Source organism: Apostichopus japonicus, chromosome 1 (assembly GCF_037975245.1).
Source record: "Apostichopus japonicus isolate 1M-3 chromosome 1, ASM3797524v1, whole genome shotgun sequence".
Classification (NCBI taxonomy): domain Eukaryota; kingdom Metazoa; phylum Echinodermata; class Holothuroidea; order Aspidochirotida; family Stichopodidae; genus Apostichopus; species Apostichopus japonicus.
In genome coordinates, this window is record NC_092561.1 from 20,292,836 (window position 1) to 20,319,112 (window position 26,277).

General features: G+C 38.1%; 3 protein-coding genes and 1 pseudogene across 5 annotated transcripts in view; 2 read left to right on the forward strand and 2 right to left on the reverse strand.

Moving 5' to 3' along the window:
- The window catches only part of LOC139970750 (small subunit processome component 20 homolog), a 137,556-nt gene that overhangs the window by 63,687 nt on the left and 47,592 nt on the right, over positions 1-26,277 (forward strand). The gene's annotated exons all lie outside the window — the stretch shown is intronic.
- LOC139970831 (uncharacterized) lies at positions 1,649-24,369 on the reverse strand. 3 transcript variants are annotated; one of them, XM_071976870.1, is made up of 6 exons: positions 24,236-24,368; positions 23,702-23,867; positions 18,411-18,576; positions 17,423-17,490; positions 15,752-16,342; positions 1,649-1,931 (listed from the first exon to the last, which is right to left on the reverse strand). In XM_071976870.1, the coding sequence occupies exons 1-5, from the start codon at positions 24,280-24,282 to the stop codon at positions 15,770-15,772; spliced, it is 1,020 nt and encodes a 339-aa protein (XP_071832971.1). In that variant the 5' UTR covers positions 24,283-24,368; the 3' UTR covers positions 1,649-1,931; positions 15,752-15,769. The 3 variants fall into 3 exon arrangements, with proteins under 3 accessions (XP_071832971.1, XP_071832961.1, XP_071832978.1); XM_071976860.1 differs by lacking the exon at positions 1,649-1,931 and having other exon boundaries at positions 15,465-16,342; XM_071976877.1 differs by lacking the exons at positions 1,649-1,931; positions 18,411-18,576 and having other exon boundaries at positions 15,465-16,342; positions 24,236-24,369.
- LOC139971801 (uncharacterized) lies at positions 1,943-9,907 on the forward strand (annotated as a pseudogene).
- On the reverse strand, positions 14,134-15,452 carry LOC139970896 (uncharacterized). The gene is made up of 2 exons (XM_071976962.1): positions 15,211-15,452; positions 14,134-14,539 (listed from the first exon to the last, which is right to left on the reverse strand). Exons 1-2 carry the CDS (start codon positions 15,432-15,434, stop codon positions 14,134-14,136), a joined length of 630 nt encoding a protein of 209 aa, XP_071833063.1. The 5' UTR covers positions 15,435-15,452.

Sequence of the window (26,277 nt, forward strand, 5' to 3'; positions counted from 1 at the left end):
TCGCCCAACCAGCATGGTCATTTCGCCCAACCGTGTTGGTCATTTCGCCCAACCTTATTTTTACTAATATTCAGTCAGAATAATATTACTTTTTTCTATTCCACTAGTACAATTTGATTTATTTTGGGTTAGGTAACTTCGTAATAGGTAAATAAAAAAGTGAGGTCCGTTCGATATCGATCGGAGTCTGAGCAGTTATTTCGGGTATAATGGGAGGATTACGCTACTTTAGGCGTTTACGCATACAATGGGAGTTATTTTATTACACAAACAAAGGGGAATCGGTCTTCATAAAAACCTATCAAACCTAACCCCTAAACACTGATCCATCCTACTAACTAACAATTCCCGAACGTTTCCTTATTAAATTGAAAAAAAAATGTATAAAACCGTCCATAATATTGAAGTACTATATTTAATCAATGTAACCACTTTATCAATGTAACCACATATGTAATCACATATGTAATCAATTTAACTACGACTTCAAGTTTCCTTAATACTCGGTTCGTTTCCCGTAACGTTAACAATTCCCGAACGTTTACTATCAAACCTAACCCCTAAAACACTGATCCATCCTCAAGATTCCTTAATATTCGGTTCGTATCCAGTAACGTTTAAAATTCCCGAACGTTTTCTTACTAAAGTTATACAAAGTAAAGTACTTCAAATTTCCTTTATATTCCTTAATATTCGAACGTTTACTATCAAACCTAACCCCTAACACACTGATCCATCCTCGGTTCGTATCATGTAACGTTAACAATTACCGAACGTTTCCTTTTGAAGTATCATATTTAATCAAGGTTGGGCGAAAAGACCAGGCTGGTTGGGCGAAATGACCAGGCTGGTTGGGCGAAATGACCAGGTGGGTTGGGCGAAATGACCAGGCTGGTTGGGCGAAATGGCACGGTTTGGCGAAATGGCAGTTGGGCGAAACGGTTGTTGGGCGAAGTGTCCTGCTTCTAGCCATTCAACTAAATGGTGGCGCTGTGCTTGTATGGGAACCAGAGCCGTATATACGGCTCTGATGGGAACTATAATGGCAAGAAAGTAACGAAGCGTAATATACAAACACTACGTCTTTGACATAACTGAAGTTATAAAGTTGACACAAAATCACTCGAAATGGTGATATCACGTGCCGCATTTGGGGGCCAAAATCGTCAAAATGTGAGAGTGGACTGGAGTTTCACAGATAATTCTTAGGAAGGGTGAGTAGTACTTTATTAGTGTCGTCTGCTCAGCTGCTGTATTCCTATTTATTGGACCCTGGATATAGTTAGCCTAGGCCCCTAGACCGGACAAATATTATAACCACCTCATCTTACTTAAAACTGTATCCCTTGATCCACATGCCAGAATACAGGGGTGGGGGTAGGAAGCGTCTAAAAAGTGGGGGCCGGGGCACAACAGGAGAGGAGCACTTTCTCATTCAACAACCACCACTCGTTATGCCATAAACCGATTAACCGGCCATATCACTTATATCATATCATATTTGATGTTAGTATGCTATCAATACTATTATGGTTCACATGACTCTATCAACCTACATCTGTACTTCTGTCCATCCATAATTTAGAACTTTCCCCCAAAAATCCTACTGTGGTCATTTCTTGAACAAAAGTCTTTAGCAACCTCGGTTAAATCCAAGTCATCGACCTGGCATGTTTATTCTAGGAAAACAGGCGTAGTCTAATCTAGGCCCATGTACGTAGCCTTGCCCTTAATCTCACTTAGGTCATAACTTAGGCCATAGAATATCTCAATAATATCTATTGACATATCTAAACACATATATCCAGCGGACACACTTCATTTACTAACTAAGAAAGTAATAAACCGTCACAATAGATCAGTGTAAGTATTAAATTGTTTATTCAGATAAAATGCTTATAATTTCAGTCTTCATAGACTGTTTGAAGTAAATATCTTTAAAGATAAAGTAAAATGCTCGCGTAACTCGTCTTAATTTGATGAATTATTGCATTAATATGGCATTATTAATGAAGAAGTTTACATTTTTTGTCTCATTTGGCCAAATTTTGGTAATTTTCATGATTGTTGTGATTTACCAAATTTGTCCGAATTTTCGTTCTTTTCCGGAGAGCTTCGGCAGTGACGTCACAAGGTGAACACGGTTGTATGTGGCTTCGTAGGTTACTGTATTACCATGTACTAAATGTATTGCCTTCTTGGTCGTAGCACTAGCAGTTGCGGTAAGTCGTGTTGCTTTTTCGTAAATAAAATGCCGAAACGCTGTGTGATGTTTGGATGTTCCAGCTTAAGCGAGAAAAGTGGAACAAGTTTACATCTTATACCAAAAGAAGCTAAGGTGTTCAAGAGATGGGAAAAGTTCGTGCAGTTAAAACGTTGTCACTGGCATGCTACACCTTATACACGGTGATCTGCTCGAAACACTTCACCCCTGACTCGTACGTGGAGGATTTATTAAAACAAAAGCTAGGGTTTGGAAGCAGGTAAGATGCAATTTATTTCCTTCATTTTTATGTCGCAGATGCCCAGCTCGCATGGCAAGGAAGATTCAAATCTCGGTGCACCGAAGACTATAATCCTCACTTGTTTGGCTTGTTATGTTAGTGTTTGTATTGTTATGTGTTAGTGTTAGTATTGTTACTGTAGTGTTGTTACTATGTTAGGCAAGCATCTGTGCAGTTGCACTTAGGCCTTACGTTAAATAGGTTACAGTCGGTATCCACCGTCGATAATTCGTTTTTCAGGTAAAGTCTTTTCAAGCAAATTTTAAGCAATAAACACATGTCAATATTGCTGTTAGACACATAGTCTGATAACTTCGTACCACCACTAGTAAGGCCTAGTATACGGCTGTGCGACTATTATTAGGGCCATCATACTGTCCTAAGTCCGTAGGCCTACAACTTACAAGTTAGGGCCTACATTAGTGCACGTAACTTACTAGATCAATAACGTAGACTAGCCTCCCTACTGTCAGTGTGTGACACCAAACGTCAATTTAGCCTAAAGTTAATTGTAACTTATAACCAATTACCAATTTAGTGAAAAGGACTGCAAACTGTGCACCCCTCAGCTAGCTATAGTGGTGCATGTAAATGGATAAGAACAAGATGCCATCAGTTTTATCAATAAAACCTTACCAGGTATATATTGAAGACAAGTTACTATTCAAACAGGACTACTGTCCTGTAACAAGGCCTACATCACATCTTCTGAATTAAGAAAGAATATTTAAGTGAATTTTAACTTAAAATCACTAATGTTTTATGTCTAGTCTTCTTTGAGCAAGCTAATCTTCAGTAACACTAGTAGTATACTGTTTGGCTGCAGACACTGTCAACAGTTTAACTGTTAAAAAGCATAGCTCCTTGTCAGACATAAGTGAACAAAACTCATGACAAGGTAATGTATACATGTGAGTTCCATGAGTGCATGAGCAGTGCATCCATGAAGTATTTTTCAAATACAAAATCCTATGTCATAATACACCACATCAAGTTTAGAGCTGTGCGCAAAGGTTGAGTTGTGCGCTTCAGATCAGCATTGCGGCATGGAGTAGATTCTGTGCGAAATCATGTGTCAAAATTTGCCAATAGAATTTCTGCTAAAACCTTTTGACATAACAGTTAAAAGTACCCTGACCTTGTGTAAGAAATTATTGAATTACACTAGGCCAGAAGGTGCACCAGTAATTCTTTCTTGCAATTCTCTGTGGGACTTCAGCAAGAGGAAACTCTGTGCCAACCATTTACACCACTGACATAGACGAGAAGCCGTGCAGTATCAACTTGCCTGAGAGACCTGCCTATAGAAAGCGAGAAGTGCAAAGGGTAAGTTTGTAGACTATAGGCCATAAAAGTTGCTTTTGTAATCCTGTAACTCAGGATACTTCGGTACTCCACTCTTGAAAATCATAGTGTGTGTACTAGTACAATTTCATACTGCATGAAGTACATATTTTGATTGCTAATACAAATGGATATGAGAAGCCAAAATAAAAATTCTAACAAACTCCAGGTTTTGCTAAAACTAAACTTGTTACTCCAATTTGGATTGATCGTATGGATATGAAAGTTTTATTGTGAACGTGTCTTGATGACATCTTTGACCTGGTGCCAGTATGATAATTATAAAGATGTTAGAAAATTGTTCAAAAACAATCCTTGCAAACAGAGTGCGAACAATTTTGGTAATTCAAAACCGGTGATGTTATCGACTTTTGAAAGGAATATATATTGGAACAGACAGTGACTCCATTTGCCCTTGCACATTTTCAGAAAGTTACTTTTTCTCAAATTCAGGTTTGTTTATCTCATATTTATTGTACAGATGATGACAGAACACAAAGAGGACGAAAATAGGAAGCCGGAAGAGGACAGTGAAGCTGCAACAGACTTAGAAGAACCCTTTTCAACTGATAGAAATACCGCTGATTACAAATGTACAAGCACTGACAAGATAAAGATGCACCACAAAAGTATCTCAGCTGTGACCACAACTAGATCAATGAAGACACAAGCAACTTACAAAGGACCAAGTAAAGGTAAACAATTTGATTATACTCTTAGCATTCATATTTTGCAAACAGTAGGGTACATGGTTGTATAACTATGCATATGTTATCCTTTAAAGATGCTAACAAAACTCATTCCTGTGATTTGCTGTTATTTTTGCTAGGATTCAAAGTTAATCAACTTAAAGTGATGTATACATTGAGAGAAGAATTGTTATTTTTTTGGTGTAAAATTAGGCAAGGTGCATAGTCAAAACAGTTCTTGAGAGTAAACAACTTGAGAACAATTTTCTGACTTCAAATACCAAATTGGATTATGGGATAAATATGAGGGTATACTTGGCCTTAAATAAATTTGATTGGAGATACTGTTGATGATGTCATCATGGAGGAGGCTGAGCCGACCGAGGCGATGGCTTCCATTGACACATACTGCTTTTTATGTCCCAGAAGAGAAAATTTGTGTCACATTATTTCACATTAGCAGTGTACCTTTCTAGGAAATGTAAACAACCATATTGAGATACAGGGTAAATATTCTCTAATTTGCAAATCTATACACATCACACATATTATCAAATTTTACACTTTCGAGAATGTTCTTTCATTATCTTTAAAGGGTGCCAATGTGTTCCCAAGTATCGGTCTCAGGGAGTACAGTGTGACATATTGAAACCACCATTGGAACTCAAACTAGATCATTTTATTGATGATGAGGAAACTATGGATGAATTTGATTCTTGTGATTCTTGTGACTCTTCTGATGAAGACTATGAACCTTTTGATGAACAGAGTTGTGATGATGACAGTGATCATGAGTTAGTAATATTTGATTTACATCTAGCATATTACCGGTCAGTCAATGCAATATAGAAAACTGTTGTGATTTGTTTTTGGAAAAAATCTGTTGATCGACATAAGTGAACTTTGCCAGCAGCCTAGGTTAAATTTTCCCCTATCCCTTCCTATAGCCGATGCAGAAAAAATTATCAAAGATCAGGATTTGCATACTATCTACATATTAGTGCATTAGGAGGACATGGCATGGTTCATTGCCATGTTGGCCCTGGAACAATCAAAGTTATGTTGTTTTACAACTGCCATTTACTTTTATCAATAATTTATTAAATATCTTTCTTGCTCCTTTAAAGTAACTTTTGCACCATGCAAATTTGTCTGAAATCACCAAAATACAAATGTTTAAGTTTTTCAGCCCTATAATTTATAAGCAGTAACTCAAGCTTTTATTTTTTTTTTCTTCAGGTCAGACACTGAATATGAGCTGGCAAATCAAGATGAAAAATTGTGGTATTTAAAACCATGTTACTGCAACTTTTCCGTTTATGTCAGTTGTGTGGAAAAGGTGGCACCAAAACATGTACCACTGTTATTGGTACATTGCTGATTATTAATCAAACATGTAATAAGTGTGATGGATCATTCAAGTGGTTGAGTCAGCCATTCATTGGGTCTACTCCTGCTGGTAATCTACTTCTAAGTACTTCCATCCTCTTCAGTGGAGCCCTCCCAAGTAAAGTCTTGAGGGTTTTGCAGTTCTGGGGGGTTCAAAGTATCACCAGACAGACATTCTTCAGACACCAAAAGCTTTATCTGAATCCAGCCATCTGTACTGTATGGAAGACTAGCCAAGATGGATTGTTAGGTTCTATAAGGACAGGGGTAGTTTGTGGTGGAGATGCCAGATGTGACAGTATGGGCCATTCAGCAAAATATGGCAGCTACACGTTTCTGGATCTGCAGCGCAAGAAGATACTTGCTATGGAGTTAGTGCAGGTAAGCAATGGTAGATGTTCTTCTGGAATTTTTGTTTTTGCAATGTTCAACTCCTTTGCTATTAGCTAGCCGCTATTACTAACTGCAGTTTTCATATAAAACATTATTTCTTTCAGAGTAATGAAACCAGTGGCAGTTATCACATGGAGCTGGAGGGCTTAAAGCGATGTCTTGAAGTCTTCAAATTTGCAAACGTAACTCTAACGACACTTGTAACTGATCGTCATGCTCAGATTCAAAAGTGACTTTGAGAGAATTGCAGCCAAGTGACCCACTACTACGACGTGTGTCATGTAGCCAAAGGTACATCTTGCGGATAGGTAGTTGAGAGAAACATTTTTCATAACTTTCTGTACAGTTTCGTTCCAAATCAGCTATAAATATGCATCCTGCAATAATTTGCAATAAAAACTGTCCCAGCAGTAGCAATTTCCACCAGAAATTTATATAATTGGCAGAGAAATGGTTTAAATTTGAATTTTTCTGAAGTTGAACTCCCATTCATAACAAAATTCAAATATAAACCATTTAATAAAATATTTCTCTCAACTACCTTTCCTCCTTAAAAAAAGAGCCCCTGTTACTTGCTGTAAGAAATGGCCATATTGAGTCGATCATCATGTCCTTCCTTTTTTGTTACAAAGAAATCGCAAACCCATACAATCATAATAGTGTGTGCATGTGAGCAATTCTGGGTCTAACATGAACAAATGATGGAATGTCGTCAGTTGTCCAATTCAATGATTCAATGAGTCACCAGTTGGGGGGGGGGGGGGACAACAAGATTTGGGAATAACAAACTGAAATGTAATCTGTAGTGTAGGGTGAACAATTAAAAACAAGACTCTATGTCTGTGTGCTTGTGATGCCTAGCTTGAAGGCATGATACCTTAAGAAGGGAAGCTTTCAGCAGTCTCATATTTTGTAAGCAGGTGTGCCACATTGAGTACAGGAATTAGCCTTGTTATTGGTACAGGTCAACATGGATCTAACTTTGAAAACCTCGTGAAAACGGTATCTCAAGAAGGAAAGCTTGGACAATAGCCTATTAAACATAAGAAATATCTTGGGAGTCACTATACTCACTACATCAAAGTTTTCATGTTATCTGCCCTGTAAGGTTTTGCACATGATTTGTTGCAACTGTTATAAAGAACTGCTTGGTTTTCAATGTAACTAATACCTTGTATATTTATTATACAGGATTGAAAAAGAAGCTTGTTGCGATTGAAAAAAAAAGGCTTTGAAATAGTGCAGAAATGGAGAAGCATCATTAATCACCTTTATTGGAGTGTTGTCACAAGCAATGGCAATGGAGAATTGGCATTGGCCAAGTGGGATTCCATACTGAACCATGTAGCCAACTGCCATTCAGGTCACAGCCAGCTTTTCCCAAGTTGTGTCCATAGAATTGCTTCTAAAAAGAAATATTTCATACCAGGAAAGTTTTTTAACTGGGACTTAATTATCTTACTTTGTTCCAAGTGCTAGTGGCACCATGCAGCTTCAGCTTATTTCCCTGCTAAAAGGACAAGAAGTACTTCCAGCTGAATATTTAACTGTTCAGTCTGTTTCAGATATTTGTTTGGTCTTTGCTGTACCATTAAACACAAATTGCAGCATTTATGGTAACCCTTTGTACACGTTTTGAGAGACTGTCAAATATTTTTGGGAATATATTTATACAGGTACAGAACCATGCGAAAAGGTTACGGACATCCTCTCAAACAGTCAGCTTCGCAAAGACATCAAACAGTTATCGCCAATGGGGCAAACATTCGGTGTAGAAGGCTTTCACAGTCTGGTGAACCACTTTGCCCCCAAGATGTACCATTTTGATCATGCTGGTATGAAGAGCAGGTTAGGTCATCCATACTCATTAACATATGATCATATAGGTAAATTTTCTGATTTGGTTAAAGGTAGGCTATATTGGCCCCAAATATGGTTACCCTTAATTTTTGTCAAAATTCTTCAACTGCTTTTATTATGACCCTGGAGGAATTTAACCTCACCGAGACATTCATGAGTTATCTTGTGTGTTATGTAGAATGTCTGAGAACATTTTGGAAAGTAAAGACCTCCATGAAAAGTACTTTTTGAAAACTTCTAGCAATTTTAGCATGCTATAATTTGGGACCAATACAGACTACGTTTAATCCTATGGTGTAAGGTTCATCACAACTTACAGACTTCTTCTTTAAAACTCTCCATAATGTTGTTTAAACGAAGCGCCTCACAAAGTCAAGAAGCTTCGCAGACTTATTTTTAGGCTACTGCACGAGGTCAGTTTTCAACTATGGCAGGTCAATTATGACATAATGAATCTTTCCTAGCTATCGGTGCTAACTGGGTCCAATACATGAGATCTTTAAACAAAACTGAATATTGGTGGCAAAGGTGCACTGCTAATTCTAGCACGACTGTTACCAACTTGTTTGTTTTATTGTTCTTCAGACTCTTTCTCGCAGTTCTGCATTACAATGAAAATTCTGTGAGGACCCAAGCTAGAAAACATGATGGGGACTTGCAGTATACACTTGCATTCCCCAAAGCAAAGTTCGGCGACTATACTTTAAAGAAAGTGATGGAACAGTGTTCATTCGGTGAGTGGAATAAAATCAGTGATAAAAAATAGATGCATGTAATAATTGCCGTGAAAATTGTATTTATATCAGTTCCTGTAGCAATAGTTGCCATGGTAATGGTTAGTGTTCCTGTGCTGCTACAATTTGCATGGGGTCACCCATATGGTAGGGTACCCCATAGTGACAGGAAGTTCATGACTTAGGGTCAAAATGTATTTGTGTGTGTCCATCTTTGAGTCTTTGGGCCAATCTTTCTTCAAAACCATTTTTGGGCTAGTACTCCAAGGGGAAACATTGAATTGATCATGGGAGCTACACAGATATAGTAAGAATCTCCCCTACTATCAAAATTTGGCCATATATATAAGTAACTGAAGTGAATGATCATGCGTTCAAAGGTTAAATCAAAGCCAAAGGTCATATTGGTGGACATGTGCCCTTTGAAATATTATTACTTTGATAGAAGATTATTTCTGCTGTAGGTCAAAACTTAGTCACCTGATTGCAAATGTAATCTATACCTTGAACCGTTTCCTTTTAATTTGGATACATGATGAGCAAACAAAAAATTTTACTACTAAAAGCAACCACTAGTCTCCAATCTGAGGACTCAAAATATTCTATTATAAAATTGGTATCGCCAAACTTGAACCTAATAATAATTTTTAGTAAGAGTCTTTGATGAGAAAGAGATGGAACTTTATCAAAACAATTAAACCTTCAATTATTTTCTAGCTCAGCTCAAAGGTCATCTAATGTCACATCAAATGTATTTCCCTCTCCATACACACACCCCACATGTGTAAATTTCAATTTGAGTATATCAGAAACATTTTTTTCAGCTTATATTGATGAGCTCATGGAACAAGTTACATCACTGGTAGAACTTGAAAAGGAAAAAGGAAAAGTTGATACAACTCCAGATGTCAAAGTTCCACCTCCACTGTGTTCTACGTTTGAGAGGCCAAGTAAAGAAAAAGCAATTGCAGAACATTTTACTCGTTTTTGATTCCTTGCCGAATGCATTTGTTGTCTTTGTATGTTGGTAGCACTTGGTGAGTATATGGTCCCTATTGTTTTCATGGAGGTCAAAGGTCATTTGAGGTAAATAGAGGTCAAGCCTGAAAACCTCATAAACACCATATATCGAGAAGTGCAAGTTGGTTTAACTTCACACTTGGAGTGTAGGTATAGCCATTGGTAAGTGGAGGATCCATATTGTTTTCACTCAGAAGTAAGTCTGAAAATTGAATATCTCATTATCTATTCCCATAGTGAGTTCTGGGTTCCTATTGCTTTGTTGGGACAAAGGTCATTTGAGGTACACAAATATGACATGTACAGCATACAGTAAGTGATACTTTCCTCCAGTCACAGGTATGCTTAATTCAAGTCTCATAAAGTTCATAAAATCGTAAGTGACCACTAGGGATTACCTTACCTTAAGTTTTTATTTTGCAAGATAAGCTTTTGTTATATACCATGTTCTATTGTTTATAAATTATTTTTAAACTAGGCCGTAGCTAGCAGTAAATAGTCTTCATTTAAAACTTGAAAGCTCAAATGTATTAATGATACGTTTAAGGAGAAGAGCATGTAGCCTTGGTGATTACAACACACGTTTGCTGCCATTAAAGGTACTCTGTATATTAGCCCCAAATTATAGCGGTTGCTAGAAGTTTTCAAAAATTTCTTCCTCTAGGTCTTTAATTTCCAAATTGTTTTCATACATTTGACATGAACACACTAGATGACTGTATGTCCCAGTGAGGTTAATTTCCTACACGCGGTGGGTAATAAAAACAGTTTAGGAATTTTGACCAAAGGTGACCATATCTGAATATCTAGAATATTTTGGACCAATACAGCTTACCTTTAATGATAATTCCAACAATTAGAAAGACAAATAGAGAAATTGAACAAATTAGTTGTCAGAATCAAGTACTGTAATAGGTTAGCTGCATTACTGTTCAATGTGTAAGTCTAACTGTAGATAAAGGAGTTTAGGGTGTATACTGAAATAGTGAAATGTTTGATTCAATGGAAAATTGGAATGAGCTAATTAGCCTTCCAGATCTGAAAGTGATATGGTCCTTTTTTGCAAACTTTAAGTGAAAAATGTGTTACATTGTTTAGAAGAAACTGTTTACGTGAAACTTTGAGCATTGTAGTGTATCTTTGCTAATAAGTGCTTAAAGCAGTATGATGGTTCAAAGTCAATTTCAAACAGAAGCCATTGTATCTTAATTCCTTTAAAGTGTGATGTATAAGCATGAGAAAATTTTATTTTCAGGTCAAATCAGCAAGTTTAATTTTTAACTTTATATGCTTGTCATATGCAGTGAATAAAACAACGCTCAGTGTTTGCATGGTACAGGTCAAAAGTCATAAGAGGTCAACAAGTCACACACTGAAACTTTTACCAATTCATTTTTACTTTAATGCTAACTTGTCTTGAAGAAGTAGTAATTTCAAATATTGTAGCAAATAAAACAACAACTTTCAAATATAGAAGGAAACAAAGAAACTTTGAAATCTGTTCTTCTTTATTTCTGGACCTGAGAAGGGGTCACACTACTTCTTTATATGACACACACTGCGTGGTAGGTAGTAGGTTTGCAGAAACTATGTTATCTTTCCAGAGCTCAAGACTGGCCTTTCTGTCAAAAAATTGTTGTATGCAGATCAAACCATTTCATTAAGCTATAGATCAACTAGTCACTCCAGTCCTTACACAACCAAGTTGGGATACTAATGAAGTAAGAAAGGCAACCTTCATGGGTTACACGCGAATGATTACAATGAAGAAGTCAGCTTGAAGTACACTTGTTACATCTGTATTGAACATTTCTGTGACAGACAAAGTACGATGACAAGACGGCATGCTGTATTGACCGTGCTGAAAACATAATTTCCCATCCGATTAAATGAATACCTCACTGTGGTCTCTCATGCCTTTTTTCTTTTACCAAACAAGGTTTCTTGCCACTTGGATTGCAAACAATAAGATTGTGAACTAGAAGAGGGAAGAGAAAAGACTGCTTTGAGAAGAGAGAGCTAAGACTGGTCCCTGTAATGAACTTACATTAATGGCACATAATTGCATGGTGAATTATATAGAAAGGAATATCAACAGTTCTTAGTTCTTGCAAACACACTACCCAGGGGCGTATCCAGGGGGGGCGCAACAGGCGCGCGCCCCCCCCCCCCTATTGGCCGTCACCAAAAAAAACAAAAGTTTAGCAAAAAAAAAAAAAAAAAAAAAAAAAATTGATGACGACCTTTATGTGAGATGTCGGTGATCGCTCAACCCCCCCCCCCCCTCCCGTATGCTTTTTTTTTTGTTTGCCAAGAAAAAGGTTCTGGCGAAGTTCGGCAGCATAATAGTTTTAGAAACATAGATGGTAATTGTGTTTGTATTATCACTATAAACACTAAATGACATGTCAGCCATACTAAATTGTGCATTTTGTGTCCATATTTACTGGAAATGTTGCTTATTATTAAGGTCGAAAAATGGATCACATATGGCCATGGGTGGCGATCCTGGGAGGAGGGGGGATATATCCCCCCATGAAAATGGGTGGAGGGGATGTAATGCACCATATCCCCCCCCCCACCAAATGCCAGGGATAAGAATATTTTCATGCCTACATTTATGCATCTTCGTTAATGTACGGCTCTTTTTTAGCTTCATTTCTCGCCTACCATAAACGCAGTGCGATCTTTTCAAATAAAGCGTCTTTATAAAGCAAAAATAGTTGACTGTAGGCTTCATTGGCCCTATAACAACAAAATGTATTATTGCGCCCACGGTATTGATATAGTACATATATGAACCCTCATAGTATTCATATAGGCCCTATAGTAGGCCTACACACGTACATGTTCCCTCGAACAACTGAGAATCTCATGTAACCAGGGTAATGCTTAATACACGTTTCACCTGGATGCCCTAGCAATCGGTACCTAGGAATGTAACTATGTGTAATTGTGTATTGCATGTGTATAGGCCTATAATAGCCTGCATGAGGCCATTTTCTTCATCGAATAATATAACAGAGCTCTCGAACATTCTAACGTTGCGCCTGAAACAAGATTGACAGGGGCAATTTTCCCAAAATAACACCCGAAATTTAAAAAAAAAAGTATTTTGGATCCTGATTATGAGATATTTCGGACATGACATCCCTATTTTAAAGTTGGGTATATGCCGCTTGGAAACCTCGGGAAGTGCCGTTTCCGGCCATCTAGAGGGTTTGTTAATCCCAAAATTTTCTTGTACGCTTCGCGCCAACTCATGGTGGCGCTACGCTTAGATAGTCAACAAGGTCATATCCCCCCCTCCCCCACTCGGAAGTATGGATCGCTGCCCATGCATATGACACCATTTTGCATTTCAGCCCTTCTTTGAAAGCAAAAATTGTACACCCCTCCCCTTAGACCCATCCCCCAGGACGGCGATCATTCATGCCTGGCACCCCCCTATTGGAATATCCTGGATACGCCCCTGCTACCTATTACATAATCTGTAACAACTTTTTTTTACTTCATTGCAGAGATTTACTACACATGTTGTGCCCTCTTGTGTTTGTACCAAGCAAATGTTTAAATGTTGTGGAATTTTGGCTTCCTGCTTGCTTATTGGCTCAATTGAAACGCTATCAAGTAGGCTACTGGAAATTGGGTGGAAAATTTAGATAAGAAAACACCACCAAAGAAAACCTGTCAACTCTTCATGTTTCTTCAGGCAATTACTCGCTTGATAGTGAAAATATAGTTTGCATGAGGTACTGGAAATAGAAGTAGTTACTAACAGAGAAGTGAATCATCTGCAAAAAAATGCCCTGATAGAATAAAACAGTGTTTGAGACTTCAAACTCTGAATCCTGTCCTTGACTGTCCTTAACCATTTGTTATAATGAGTGACCCTCTTGGAATGTTTGACCAAAGGAAAAAAAAATAAGGAACCAATGGCAGGAATGCTTCTGCCTAAGATCATGTGTAGTATCTGTACATAGTTTCTGGTGTAGAGGAAATTACATTGCTACACCCTGACCTGATCACAGTCCACTGGTCATGATGTAGGGGGACTGGGGTCGAGAGGTTAGTCAGTTGACAATTTAGCTGTGACAGCTGCAGCCGTTCGTTTCAGTTTCGTGCCCAGGTTCTTTCTTGGGCCACTTTTCTTAAAAAGTATCAATGGCAGGAATGGATGAAGCCTATGCATACTGTATCCTATGCTAGGAATCCTACATAAACATGGTCATCCTCATCTCCCGGTGGCAGAAAGGTAGCACGAATCGCTGAAACAGCACAGGATGGTAGAACGATTCTCAGGTGACTACCAAGGAAACCCCATATCCATCTTGCAAACTGCCGGTAAGAGATGTGCCGAAACATTTTATGTTGAGGGCCCTCATACGGTTCATCGTACTGCTGCTTGTACTGAGACCAAGCAGTTTGGAGAACATGAACATCAAGACAAACGGATTGAAATCCTGGATGTTCTGTAATGCACCGGTAGGGTTGGCTTGGTGATAGTGTCCTTGCATCGGCTTGTTTTTCCAGGACCTGTGGAACCTCTGAACAACAGACACATTCCCTCCCAGATGGCATGATCTGACAGTTTTGACAGGTGCACCTAGATAAGAATGATAAAAATAGTTGAAATCAGTATACTGGCCTATGGCATTATAGTACTCTATTTCAATTTTTATATTTCAGATTTATTTGAAATCTTCACAAGATCACCAGTGAGTGGGTTCAATTGATTATATTACCATGTATAGGGTAGGGCCTATCAGACTCAAGAAAAACCTATTGGGGACACAAAATTGCTGTTTTTAGTACAAAAAAATTGCTGACATTTTGTTATGAACAGCATAGGCGGTCCTTATTCTCCTCGAAAATGAAATGTGTGTGGCTATGCTATACATCCTATGCACTAGAAAGTAGGCCAGCCTAGACTGCAACCAAAGTATAGCAAAACCCATTGGTGATATTTGCACATAATGTTACGAAAATAATACGATCATGATTTTTGATATAAATTTGCTGACATTGCGTAGAAACATTACTTACTAACGTTACCGTTCTGAATGTGACCCATCACTGTTTATCATCCTAGCCTTACAGTTACAATGCATAATATTTGTTATAGGCTAGCGTATAAAGCCTAGCGGTAACGGTTTACAGTAAACCAGTTTCATGACAGAAACCAAATAGCCAGAGGAAACCCCCACGGTACGTTAGGGGTTTGGAAAAAAAAGGAAGATTTATAAAAAGGTTTCTCAGTTTGCAGTTGCTTCTTACCAATCTAACGCATGTATTCGATGAATGCGAACGTGGTTCGCTAATTCCCCTCTCTCTTCGTCGTCATCTTCCTCTGGTTCATATAGATAAGGCTGAATTACGTTGACCACAGGACGGTCGTTTTCAGGATCCTCATCGGCTTCAATTTCGTCGACATCGTCTTCTTCACATTCTAGAAACATTTGTTCACTCTCACTTCCACTATTTTCGTCATTTGACGACATTTCGACTTGATTCGGAGATATTTATTGATTCGGAGATATTTACAAACTTCATGTGAAGATGTGTGTAGGTTATATACTACAGTATAAAGATATTTTGCCAGTCGTCTGAATCGTTCACCTTTCTACGTCATCAGAGCGAACAAAAGCTTGACCTACATTGGAGCGCAACTTCGGCAGAAAGTAGGTCATCGTAAACATTGGTCTAAATTTGGCAAAAAATGATTGTTTTATTGGTGTGAAGTTGTTTTTTTTCAATGAATTAGTGTATCAGCAGTTTATCGAGTAAATATTGCGAATATATCAAGTGTCATTTTACTATATCTTTAAACGATTGATTATGTATTATGATTATTAAAATAAATTGATGCAATGATTCCAAGAGCGGAGAAAACCTTTCCAACAGCTGGTCCAAGAAGAGCTGTTGGCATACGTAGGCCTAATGGTATTGATGCATTGAAATTAGTTTTTATTTCTTCATTAGTTGGTTTATTTTCTTGAGTATTAATAGTACTTATATGTTTTTCAGATCCAGTCTGTACATTCATCTGTAATGTACAATTACTTAAATTTATATTAAATTGATTGTTGACATGAGTTTGTTCCTTAACTTTTTTGTATGGAGAGACTTTATTTTTACCTTTTTTACCTTTACGCTTTTGCTTATATTGGTTTTCGTTACTAACATACTTTCTAGACATACTATTACTTGTATTATTATTACCATTACCATATATCATTTTCATATCTTCATTTGTATCATAATGTAACGTATCTGCATTATAAGTATCACTATCATTATAATTATCATCATCACCATTATTATTATTTTTATTTCTCTCATAATCTAACGTATCTTTATTCTCCTCACGATGAATCGCTGCTCGAGGAGAACTGCTAAAATTTTCATGCTGTAATGGAAAAGAGACAGAAAACCAAAACAATAATGGCTACATCAGATTTAGTTCAATGGATATGTCTACATAGAGCTTGGTAGGATGATAAATTTGGTAGCAGATTTACAAAGGGGATGGACAGTGTATATTAAAGGGACATGACATCCATCTTAAAGAGGAAATAGCCCACCTTGTCAAGTTGAAAACCCAATCTAACTATTTCTTGTTACCTACTCGAGGCATGGTTAGTTGAATGTATCATTCTTCGACCAGCTAAAGTCTCAATTCTTCCAGTGAGTGGATCACAGTAAATGGTCTGTGAAATCATAATGTCCAACGTTTATCAAGAGTACTACTTTTCTTATTGTAATATTGCTATTCATCTACAGAATTCTTGACATGTGATACATTTCGAATGTTAGTTTAGCTGTGAATGTTCTCTGTATATATAATTTCATTCAATGAAAATGCATTTTTTGGTATAAATTTTACAAACATTGACAGTTGGATGGATTGCTAAGAGGACATCAATCCCTCTGTTCTTTCCTGCTGCAGTCACTAGCCATCACCTCACTGAATATAACCCACTTGATAAGATTTCAAACAAGATGGACTGTTCGACTTTTCATATTTACAAGATTTGGTTTGAGGAAAGTTGATCTATATATGCTGACTTCATATGGCATGAGAACTCCATATACGTCAATATGATTTTTGTAAATGTGAGGTCCTCCCAAGCTTTCCTTCTTGAGATATCTTGTTTACAAAGTTCTCACAACTTGACCCCTGGTGACCGCAAATGACATTTAACCTCCACCAAAAACAAAAGGATTCTTGTAATCAATGTGGTGCTTCTACACACAAAATACAAAGTTGGTCTGACCTTCCCTTCTTGAGATATCGTGTTTACAAGCTGGGCGCCACAAACGCACTTACACACACACACACACATACGCCATCATGAATGCAAAGGTTACAATCATCATTGAAACCAACAATTGTAACCTTATTGACAAGAGCTATGTGTACGCTTTCGAGAGTATACCAACAGTAAGTTAATGGTTACACATTCGTTAATTTTGAAGGTTGATTTACCTGTAATGTGACTTGTTTGTCAAAGCGATGGATTGGTCTTGTCTCCTCTTCTTCCATGAGGGACAATCCTTTAAGATTGAAAAAAATAGAAACATGTGTCATCATTATAACTATCATTACAAACACTGGAGTACAGATTTAGAGCCCCCCCCCCCCCCTTAATATACAGACATTTTGGGTTAGGTTATTCACATGTTGCAGTTTTCAAGAAATTTCCAATAATATCCAAAAGCAAATGTTGCAATTAATCCAAGCAGTAATGTATGCAATCTCAGAAGAAGGTTCCGTGCTAGGGCTTTATATCAGTTGAATATGAAGTATAGAGATTCTTTAGAATATATGTGGGACATGCAAATGCATGTTGTACAGTATTAGTTGTCTGGCCATTACATAATACTTGCACAACTTTTAATGTGTGACGCATTAACCCGAAAGTATCCATCATTTGAGCATCACACCAAAACACATTAAGGTTTGGACTGTTACACTTTAATTTTATGCATGTTGTTTATACAGGAAATGAGTCACAGCCGCAGTTTTTGAATTAGATGAAGTCTGCCTTATTCACCATGGTATTGTTCAACCTTAACTTGTTGTAAAAAATCAGGGCCAGTCAGTCAGTGTATAGGTTCAAAATGAATGAATATGCTATGAATTTATTGTACTAGGTTTCTTATGTTGAATTTTAACTGTTAACCTTAAAAGTTGTGAAAATCATGGTGTCCTTTCTTAATGCAGCAGCCCTATCACTGGTAGGTTCTTAACGCCTTACAGATCCAAATCGGGAATGGGTTTACTGCGTTGAATGTCTTCAAACTTATCAGGTATAACAAATCTTATTGATTTATCACAACGAGCACAATGCTTCTTATATTACTAGGAATGTTGCCGAACCACATAAACTTATTTATTAAAAAAATCACTGAACCTGAAGATGCTGTTAGCAGATTAATGCAGCCTATGCAGGTGTTTGTATCATTATACTGACCATCTTTATCGCTACTGAGCATTTCCACCAGATCATGCATGTCCCCGATTTCTTCTAGAGCTTTCACCAGCTTAACATACCCATTGTCAGGTCTCATCACAGCTTTAAGAAGTTGTCTATTTGCCGAACAACTTCCTAGGTTTTCTAACTTGCATTGTATTAGTTCCTATGGATGTAACAATACAGAAATATTGGAAACAATCATTAGTAAGGATAACTATATGGTGACATTTTAAAGATGATTGATTTTGTCTACGTTTTGCCAAGTTTTGCTGGATGTTCACAATTGGTATAAAACATAAACTTCAAATGAACATTTCTCATGATGGATGGTTAGATTAAATTCTTTTTTTCAACAAATCTAGACTATAATAAATTCACCTCACCTATTCATTTAGAGTAGTAACACATATTAAATATGTAAATATATATATATATATTTATATATATATATATCTATATATATCTATATATATAAATATATATCTATATATATATATATATATATATTAGTGTTTTCACGGGTCCAAAAATCGAGAACCAGGTACCCGAGAGCCGTTACCCGTCGGGTATCCGGGTACCCGGAAAAATTTGTTTACCCTCGTGTTTCACGATTTTCAAGAAATGACATATTGGATGCTATTATAAATGAATCATATTCTCTACTGACAATGTTTTCATGTTCAAAAACTTAGGTGTATGATAAGGTATAAAACCTTCCTCAATAATTTCTATTTGCTATTGTTTCTTTCATTAACTTGTTAATAACTTCATATAATTAACATTACTACTTACATCGCACTGCCGTCGCTGCTTATGCATGCTCTCCACGTCTATTGATCAAACCATATAAATATCAAATTTAGCTCTTAAACAGTTGTTACTACTGCTATCTATTATTCGCCATAGCCGCGAGATTACGCGATTCGCGCAATTTGATCGCATTTGGAATAAACGATAAGTAAACAGCCACTTGCGATTTTTTAGTTATCCCGTCTATAATCCGTAAACATCTCGTAAAATTCCTTGTCAGCCTTTCCTTCCATGAAATTAACGAATGAATAAATAATAATTTCTTCCACATGGTAGCCTAACACCACACTAAGTCAATGAGAAATCTAGCTAGGCCTAACCATCTGTTTATTCGCTGAAATTGTGACGCAGTTTTAAGATATCCATGTATATTTTCATTATTGCTGTTACGTTCGACCACATGGTTGCCTAACACCACACTAATTCAATGGGGGAAATCTAGCCTATACCGCTGAAATTGTGACGCAGTTATAAGATATCCATGGAATACTTTCGTTATTTTTGTTATCTTCGACCACAATCATGGTAGCCTAACACCACACTAAGTCAATGGGAAATCTGCCTAACCATCGTTTTGCCAAAAAAATCACACTTTGCGTAGGATTCGGGAAATAAATTAAGAACCGGGTAGTATCGTGTCGGGCTGGTACCTTCGTTATTGCTGTTATCTTCGACCACATGGTACCGCCTAACACCACACTAAGTCAATGGGAAATCTGCCTAACTGTCGATTTGTCATTTTTTTTTTCAATCACACTTTGCGTAGGATTCGGGTAATAAATTTAGGAACCAGGCAGTATCGCGTCGGGCGGGTACCCGGATAACCCGTGCAAACACTAATATATATATATCTATATATGGGCAATTCCACGGTTACTCACGTTACATTTTTGAAGACTTTCACTCACAAATGGTTTGATAGCTCCACCATTCATTCATTTGAATGACTGATCTCTATGCATTGATAGGGTAACAAATTTACCTAAACATTTGCGAAAACACAATTTGATTATCTTGTTTCTTGTCGGAGATAGGTACATGAAAGTGTCGGTTACTCATGTTACATTTGAAAATCACCCCGACGCCAAAAATTAACTTCACTCAAAAAGTGTCCTCATACTGGATATATTTAAAGAAAATGGATACATGTTTTTTGGACCTTAGGTGATGATACAAATACTGAACACAATCAAAATCACATCTGGTTTCCTGTCTTGGTGAAAATGAGGCATTCACCGGTTACTCACGTTACGGTTACTCACGTTACAGTTTGTCCACCTATACAATACATAGGGATTCAAGAGTCTGTGAGGAACTTGCTGCTGGATAATGACTAGGAAACACCCATATATCAGTGGAATTGACATTTTGAACATCTTCTCCAGTGTAATTCAATAATATCACAATCTAAATGAGATATACCATGTCTTTTTGAGATAATGCATGAATCATATCTTCACAAATCGGCAACAAATTCTGAACATTGTAATTAAGTTTTATTTGAGGACTAGCTGTGTGTCAAACTTGAATTTACCCAGAATAAAAAACTAAGGGAACTAAACTCTCTGGGGAAGTAACAGGCCAACTGAACAAAAGCCATGAACCAATAGGAAATTGGTAACATATGTTCAACATTAACATTTCAATTTCACATTGAGTAACGTTTGGAAGAGGCTTTGGAAGAGAGCTGATTCGTTCAGTCTTCAAAAGGCGACAGAAAATTTGAAGTGCCCACTGTTATTGGCCAAGGTTGGTGCATCAAGGTTGGTGGTGAGTTTCTCCCTGCGATAGAATATCTTGTGCCTTGGGTTTAGCCATTTTCAATTGGGCCCACCTGGCTGCATCACTGACACTTGTACGTCGTTCTAGCCCCCCTTTGCTTCTATTACACAGGGGTACAATACCGCTTCGTATTCAACGGCATACCAGTCTATACCGAGTTCTATACCAGCATTGCCACTCCCTGAGCAGGTTGCATTTTTTTGTGGTCTCTCCCATCTCCTGAGGGGGGTATTCCTTTCAGCAGAGCTGTTGCTATCATCTGTAATGGTGAAGGAGATGACATCCTTGTTCTGTACCTGCAAGTGATGTTTACTGGCCATTCCAACGAATTGCTTGGCATTCTCAAATACAGATTTCAGACCGAGTTCGCTATTTCTCGCCTCAATTTCAGCTTGCGGCATCAGTAGGGCTTCCACCTTGGGCATCCCAGTGGTTGCTGCCACAAAGCTTTTTGCATTGGTAATGATTGCCTTCCGAGATTTGACTTAGTTCCATACACGATGCTTCACTGCTCCACCAATCCTATACACAGAATCTTGAGATTGTGCTTTTCTTGAAGGCGGATAATAGCAGCAGCATGGAATCTGTTCTTAAATTGTGAAGCCGGACCATCCGACCAGACGGATAGAGACATCAAGGCTTGGGTTAAGCTATCAAGGACTTTGTCCACGTATGCCATAACTGTATCCTTGGAGTGTACCAGGCTGTCTTATGCCACAACACTGGAATGGAGGGAACCGGAGTGCCACGCTGCTACTGTGAACAGGCTCACCTGTCTTTGGTTCCAGTGGGCAGTCTGGATGTTATCTTGAGATACACATGTGTAGTTCTCAGAGCAGTCTATTTGGATCAGGGCCTTGGTAGAATTGAAGGAAGTGGATCCAGCCCTTTCCCGCTCCAGGTTGAAAGATGCAGGAGGAGGCAACTCGTCGTCTAGTGGCCACCCTCCTAGCTTCTTGCTGAATCATCTTCATGGGTGATAGGGAGAGTACTCTCCAGGTGTCTTACTAACCCTTACTCTAAGCCCTACTGCCCTCTCTTATTGAGCAATTATTTACAAGACAATAATAGGCATTTCCAGTATTGCTTCAGTGTGTTAGCTTGGTTACTCACGTTACACATTGGTTACTCACGTTACACGGTTACTCACGTTACAGATTTCAGTGATTTATCACTCACACATGATGGGTCTCTCCTCATTAGTGATCTTGTTTCCACACTTGGGACTATGAGTACTAACGACATTATGGTTATCAGATTTCCACTTGTTAAAGAAATGTCACACAGAGAAAAAGTTGTTTTTTTGGTTACTCACGTTACATCAGTGATTGAGACCTGAAAAATGTCTGTTCTGAAGTTGTCATGAAGAAATTTTGAAATGTTTTTCTGTCATAACACAGTCAACAGGAGTATCTATCATAACACATAATAAAACTACTAGATACTATCTGATGAGTATTATATAGGATGGAATGGAATGTTTTTTCAGGATTATTTTGAGCTCTCATCCTCCTTGATTAATTGAGCCATGTATTCAAAATTTGAGTGTTGGAGAAAAATTGCTTTCCTATTCCACAAACTTAGATATGTATACTACAACATTAGACTGATAGCAGGTTGAAAACTGACACTTCTTATTTTTAGGCCATGTCCCCTCCATCATGGAATTGCCCATATATATATTTATCACAAAATTGGTGGATCGGATCTTGCTACTTAAAGTTTCACGCCGTAGCGATCTTCAGGCAAGTGATATACTGAAGCCTAGTACTCATATACATGTATGTTAAGGCTTTTTTTCTAGTACGTGTGAGTGATCTTAAATGCCTGCATTTAGATACTAGTTCTGTTCGTTTGTTAAGAATTCTTTCCTTTTCAGAGTGTGCGTTGATGATCGCGAGTTTCTCCTCCAGGCATAGGCTGCATTGTGTGGTGCCGCTAAGTAGGGTGTTGGATTGCTTGAGAATTGACCACTCAATTTCATAACCTTCCCCTTTATCCTTCAAGTCCCAAATAAATTTGGATAGTTCTGTTTCCTTGGCGTAGATTTTGTTTTGAAAGGATTTTGTGTGGTTGTTGTACCGTAACTTGAATGGGCCACCGCACATGCCGATGTATGAGTTGGTAGTGTCATTGTGATGAACTTCTGCCTTGTACACAATTGCGACGAATAAGCATTTCCCTGCCAGAGGGCAGTCACTTGGGGTCCTGCAATTGCATTCTAGAAAAAAGCCTTAACATACATGTATATATAGGGAGTACTAGGCTTCAGTATATCACTTGCCTGAAGATCGCTACGCGTGAAACTTTAAGTAGCAAGATCTGATCCACCAATTTTGTGATAAATAAAGCTCTACCCTGTGTATCGAGCACTTTTTTTCGACCAGAAGTGACACATCGTGTTATATATATATATATATATATATATATATATGTTGAGACTATATAATTCCAACAGATATTCCGCTCTGTCCACCGGACATAGAGCACTCTGCGCCAAGATAGACGCCAACCAACCAACTCTAATGAAATATATAGAAATATATATAAAATAAATAAAACAGTCAATAGGAAATTTAAACATCAATAACACTTGAGGTACAGTACCTTAAGTGAGATTCTTGTAATGGACGAACATTGCAACTGACTGGGCAATGTGGGATATAACCTTGTATTTGTTGCAATTAGGTACTCACCTCTTGTTCTTCTGTTATTTCGTACACTATGTCTACCACAGCCATAGTTGGGATTTTCAGCACGAGTTCTCTCTTGTGTCTTCTTAGATGAATAACTCGTCTTTCGAATAATGTATAATTGTTTAATTCATTTTTACTTTTATTTTCACTGCTTTCAGCAGGTATTCTGTTGGGTAAAGGAACGAAATTAAGATATCATGTTAACATGTTTGCCCCATAAAATGTAATATCTGAGTTTATTCGGTGTGGAGTTTCATAATATTAAGATAAGAATCCACACCGAATTTTAGTTGAAATATCAATCGGTATCAGAGATATCGGCTTTCAAAAGTCGGTGAAATGGACTCCGAAAACCCAAAATGGCGGCCATTTTGAATTGACCTAAATTATAACACCCCAGACTTATTCTTCAAATTACTTTTCTTCTGACTCTCTGAATAAGCTACATTGGTACTACCAAGGAATATTGATAAAAAAGAAATGAAAATATTAAATAAATAACGCTGAAAATGGATTTAAAAGGTCTAAACTTACTTAATATTAAATTTTGAATGGTTGACTTTGTGTGTTGCTCTACGCATTTTACAAAGTGATTATTCGTAGGGCAACCCGGCGAATATAACGTACACAGACACCTTTCGCAGGGCTGTGACGATTTTGAAAAAAAGGCTTTTTATTGGCTTTCGATGACATCATTTTGGATGTGACGTCATTCATTTGACCTCTGCACTTTAACGGCGCCAAACCCGAAGTTCTTTCATGTCGTTCAGTTTCAGGCTTTCAGATTCAGATTCACCGTCTTTGGCTGTTTGTTTTTGATGGAGAAAGTTCCTGCTAAATTTTAAATGTCATGAATTATTAGAAAAATATTGTATTGAACCGACTGACATAGGAAGAACTTAATTACATTTGCACAATAAATTTACGATTCAGGCGCCTATAGGCCCTAAGTCTGTAAGTTCCATAGAAATTACATGTCGTAAGCGTTACTGTTAGGCTAGGCTAAATGGACTGACCAACGGTTAGCCACTGCCTGGGCATGCTAACGTTAGGTGTAGGCAGTGATTAAGAATATATTTTTTTAAATTTTTTTTTTTCTAGAATTCTGCTCAACCAAGAACTATATTTATTGTATTGGAGACAGCAGAACAGCACCTAGCTACGCCAATAAAAACTTGCCACAGGGTTCAAAACCCTTCAACGCTGCAAAATTCAAATAAAAATAAAATGCAAAATAGAAACAGCCAATTTCAGTGACATCAAATATCATATGTTAAGGGTCCCACATTTATGAGATGCAAAAAGGGCTTATGAAAAGTCAATTTTGGGGTCCTCAATTATGGCAATCTTTATGGCCACATAACGTCAAATATAGGTTCTACTTAAGCCATATTTGACTCGGGGCTTGAAAGGCCGGTTTTGCTATTTAGTCAATTTAGGGACCTTGAAAAAGCCAACCCTTTGGGCCCAAATAGTCTTAGCCACTTCATAAGCTAATTTTGGAACCCCAGCAGTTCAAATTTAAAAGCTTATTTTAAGGGAGCTTATCTTGGGATTCCTCAAAAGCTGACCATGCCTGAAAGCCAAGATGGTCAAGGTGTGATACTCGACCCCCCCCCCCCACACCTTACATGCAAAACAAAGGTGAAAATGAGGGATGACATATTTTTATGTTGGCGGTACTAATGCTAGACTGGTTCGATCTTAAGGCCCTAGGCTCCCAAAACCAATCCTAGCAGCATTAAGGTAGGACTCCCAAAGGCCAATAAATTCCCCAAAATATAGGGGCTCCCAATTAAGACTCTCCAAAAGCCAGCTGGTGCCCAAAAAGCAAACTCGGATAGCCCCAACAGTTACTGAGCCCGTTAACCCAGTCAAAGGCTGTCCTGTGAATAAGGTGTATGTGACTGGCTATTCGCAGGGCTACCCTGTGAATAAGGTGTAAGTGTCCGGCTGTTCGCAGGGCTGCCCTGTGAATAAGGTGTATGTGTCTGGCTATTCGCAGGGCAGCCCTGCAAATATGGTGTCTGTGTCACAGGCCCGTAGCTAGCTTTTACCTGGGGGGGGGGGGGGGTTCGTCATGCGCGGTAGGACTATCTAAGCGGAGCGCCACCATTAGTTATACACTCCGGAGGGCGGAGTGTATAGCCTAGTGGTTAACGCCGACGTCTCCCAGTCATGAGATCCCCGGTTCGATTCCCCGCCGACAGCAATGTGTGTCGTCTGGCAAGGGTGTTGTTCAATAACAACTTCCCGACATGGACGTTAAATGGACGTGTGCCGAGAGATTGGCTTCGGTCAGCTTGCGAGTCTATAAGCCTCCATGGCTTCTTTCGCGAGTTCCTGCTTGCGGGAAGATCACATATACATACATTAGTTGGCGCGGAGCGTACAAGAAAATTTTCAGCTTTTCGAACCCCCCAGATGGCCGGAAACGGCACTTCCCGAGTATTTCAAGCAAGAAGAAGTTTAGCCCCCATTTCGAAATTCTCCCCGCTTCTTGGAACACTTGACAAATATTGGATATTGAACATACCTTCAGCCCCCCCCCCCCCCCACTTTTTCATCGCTGCCAC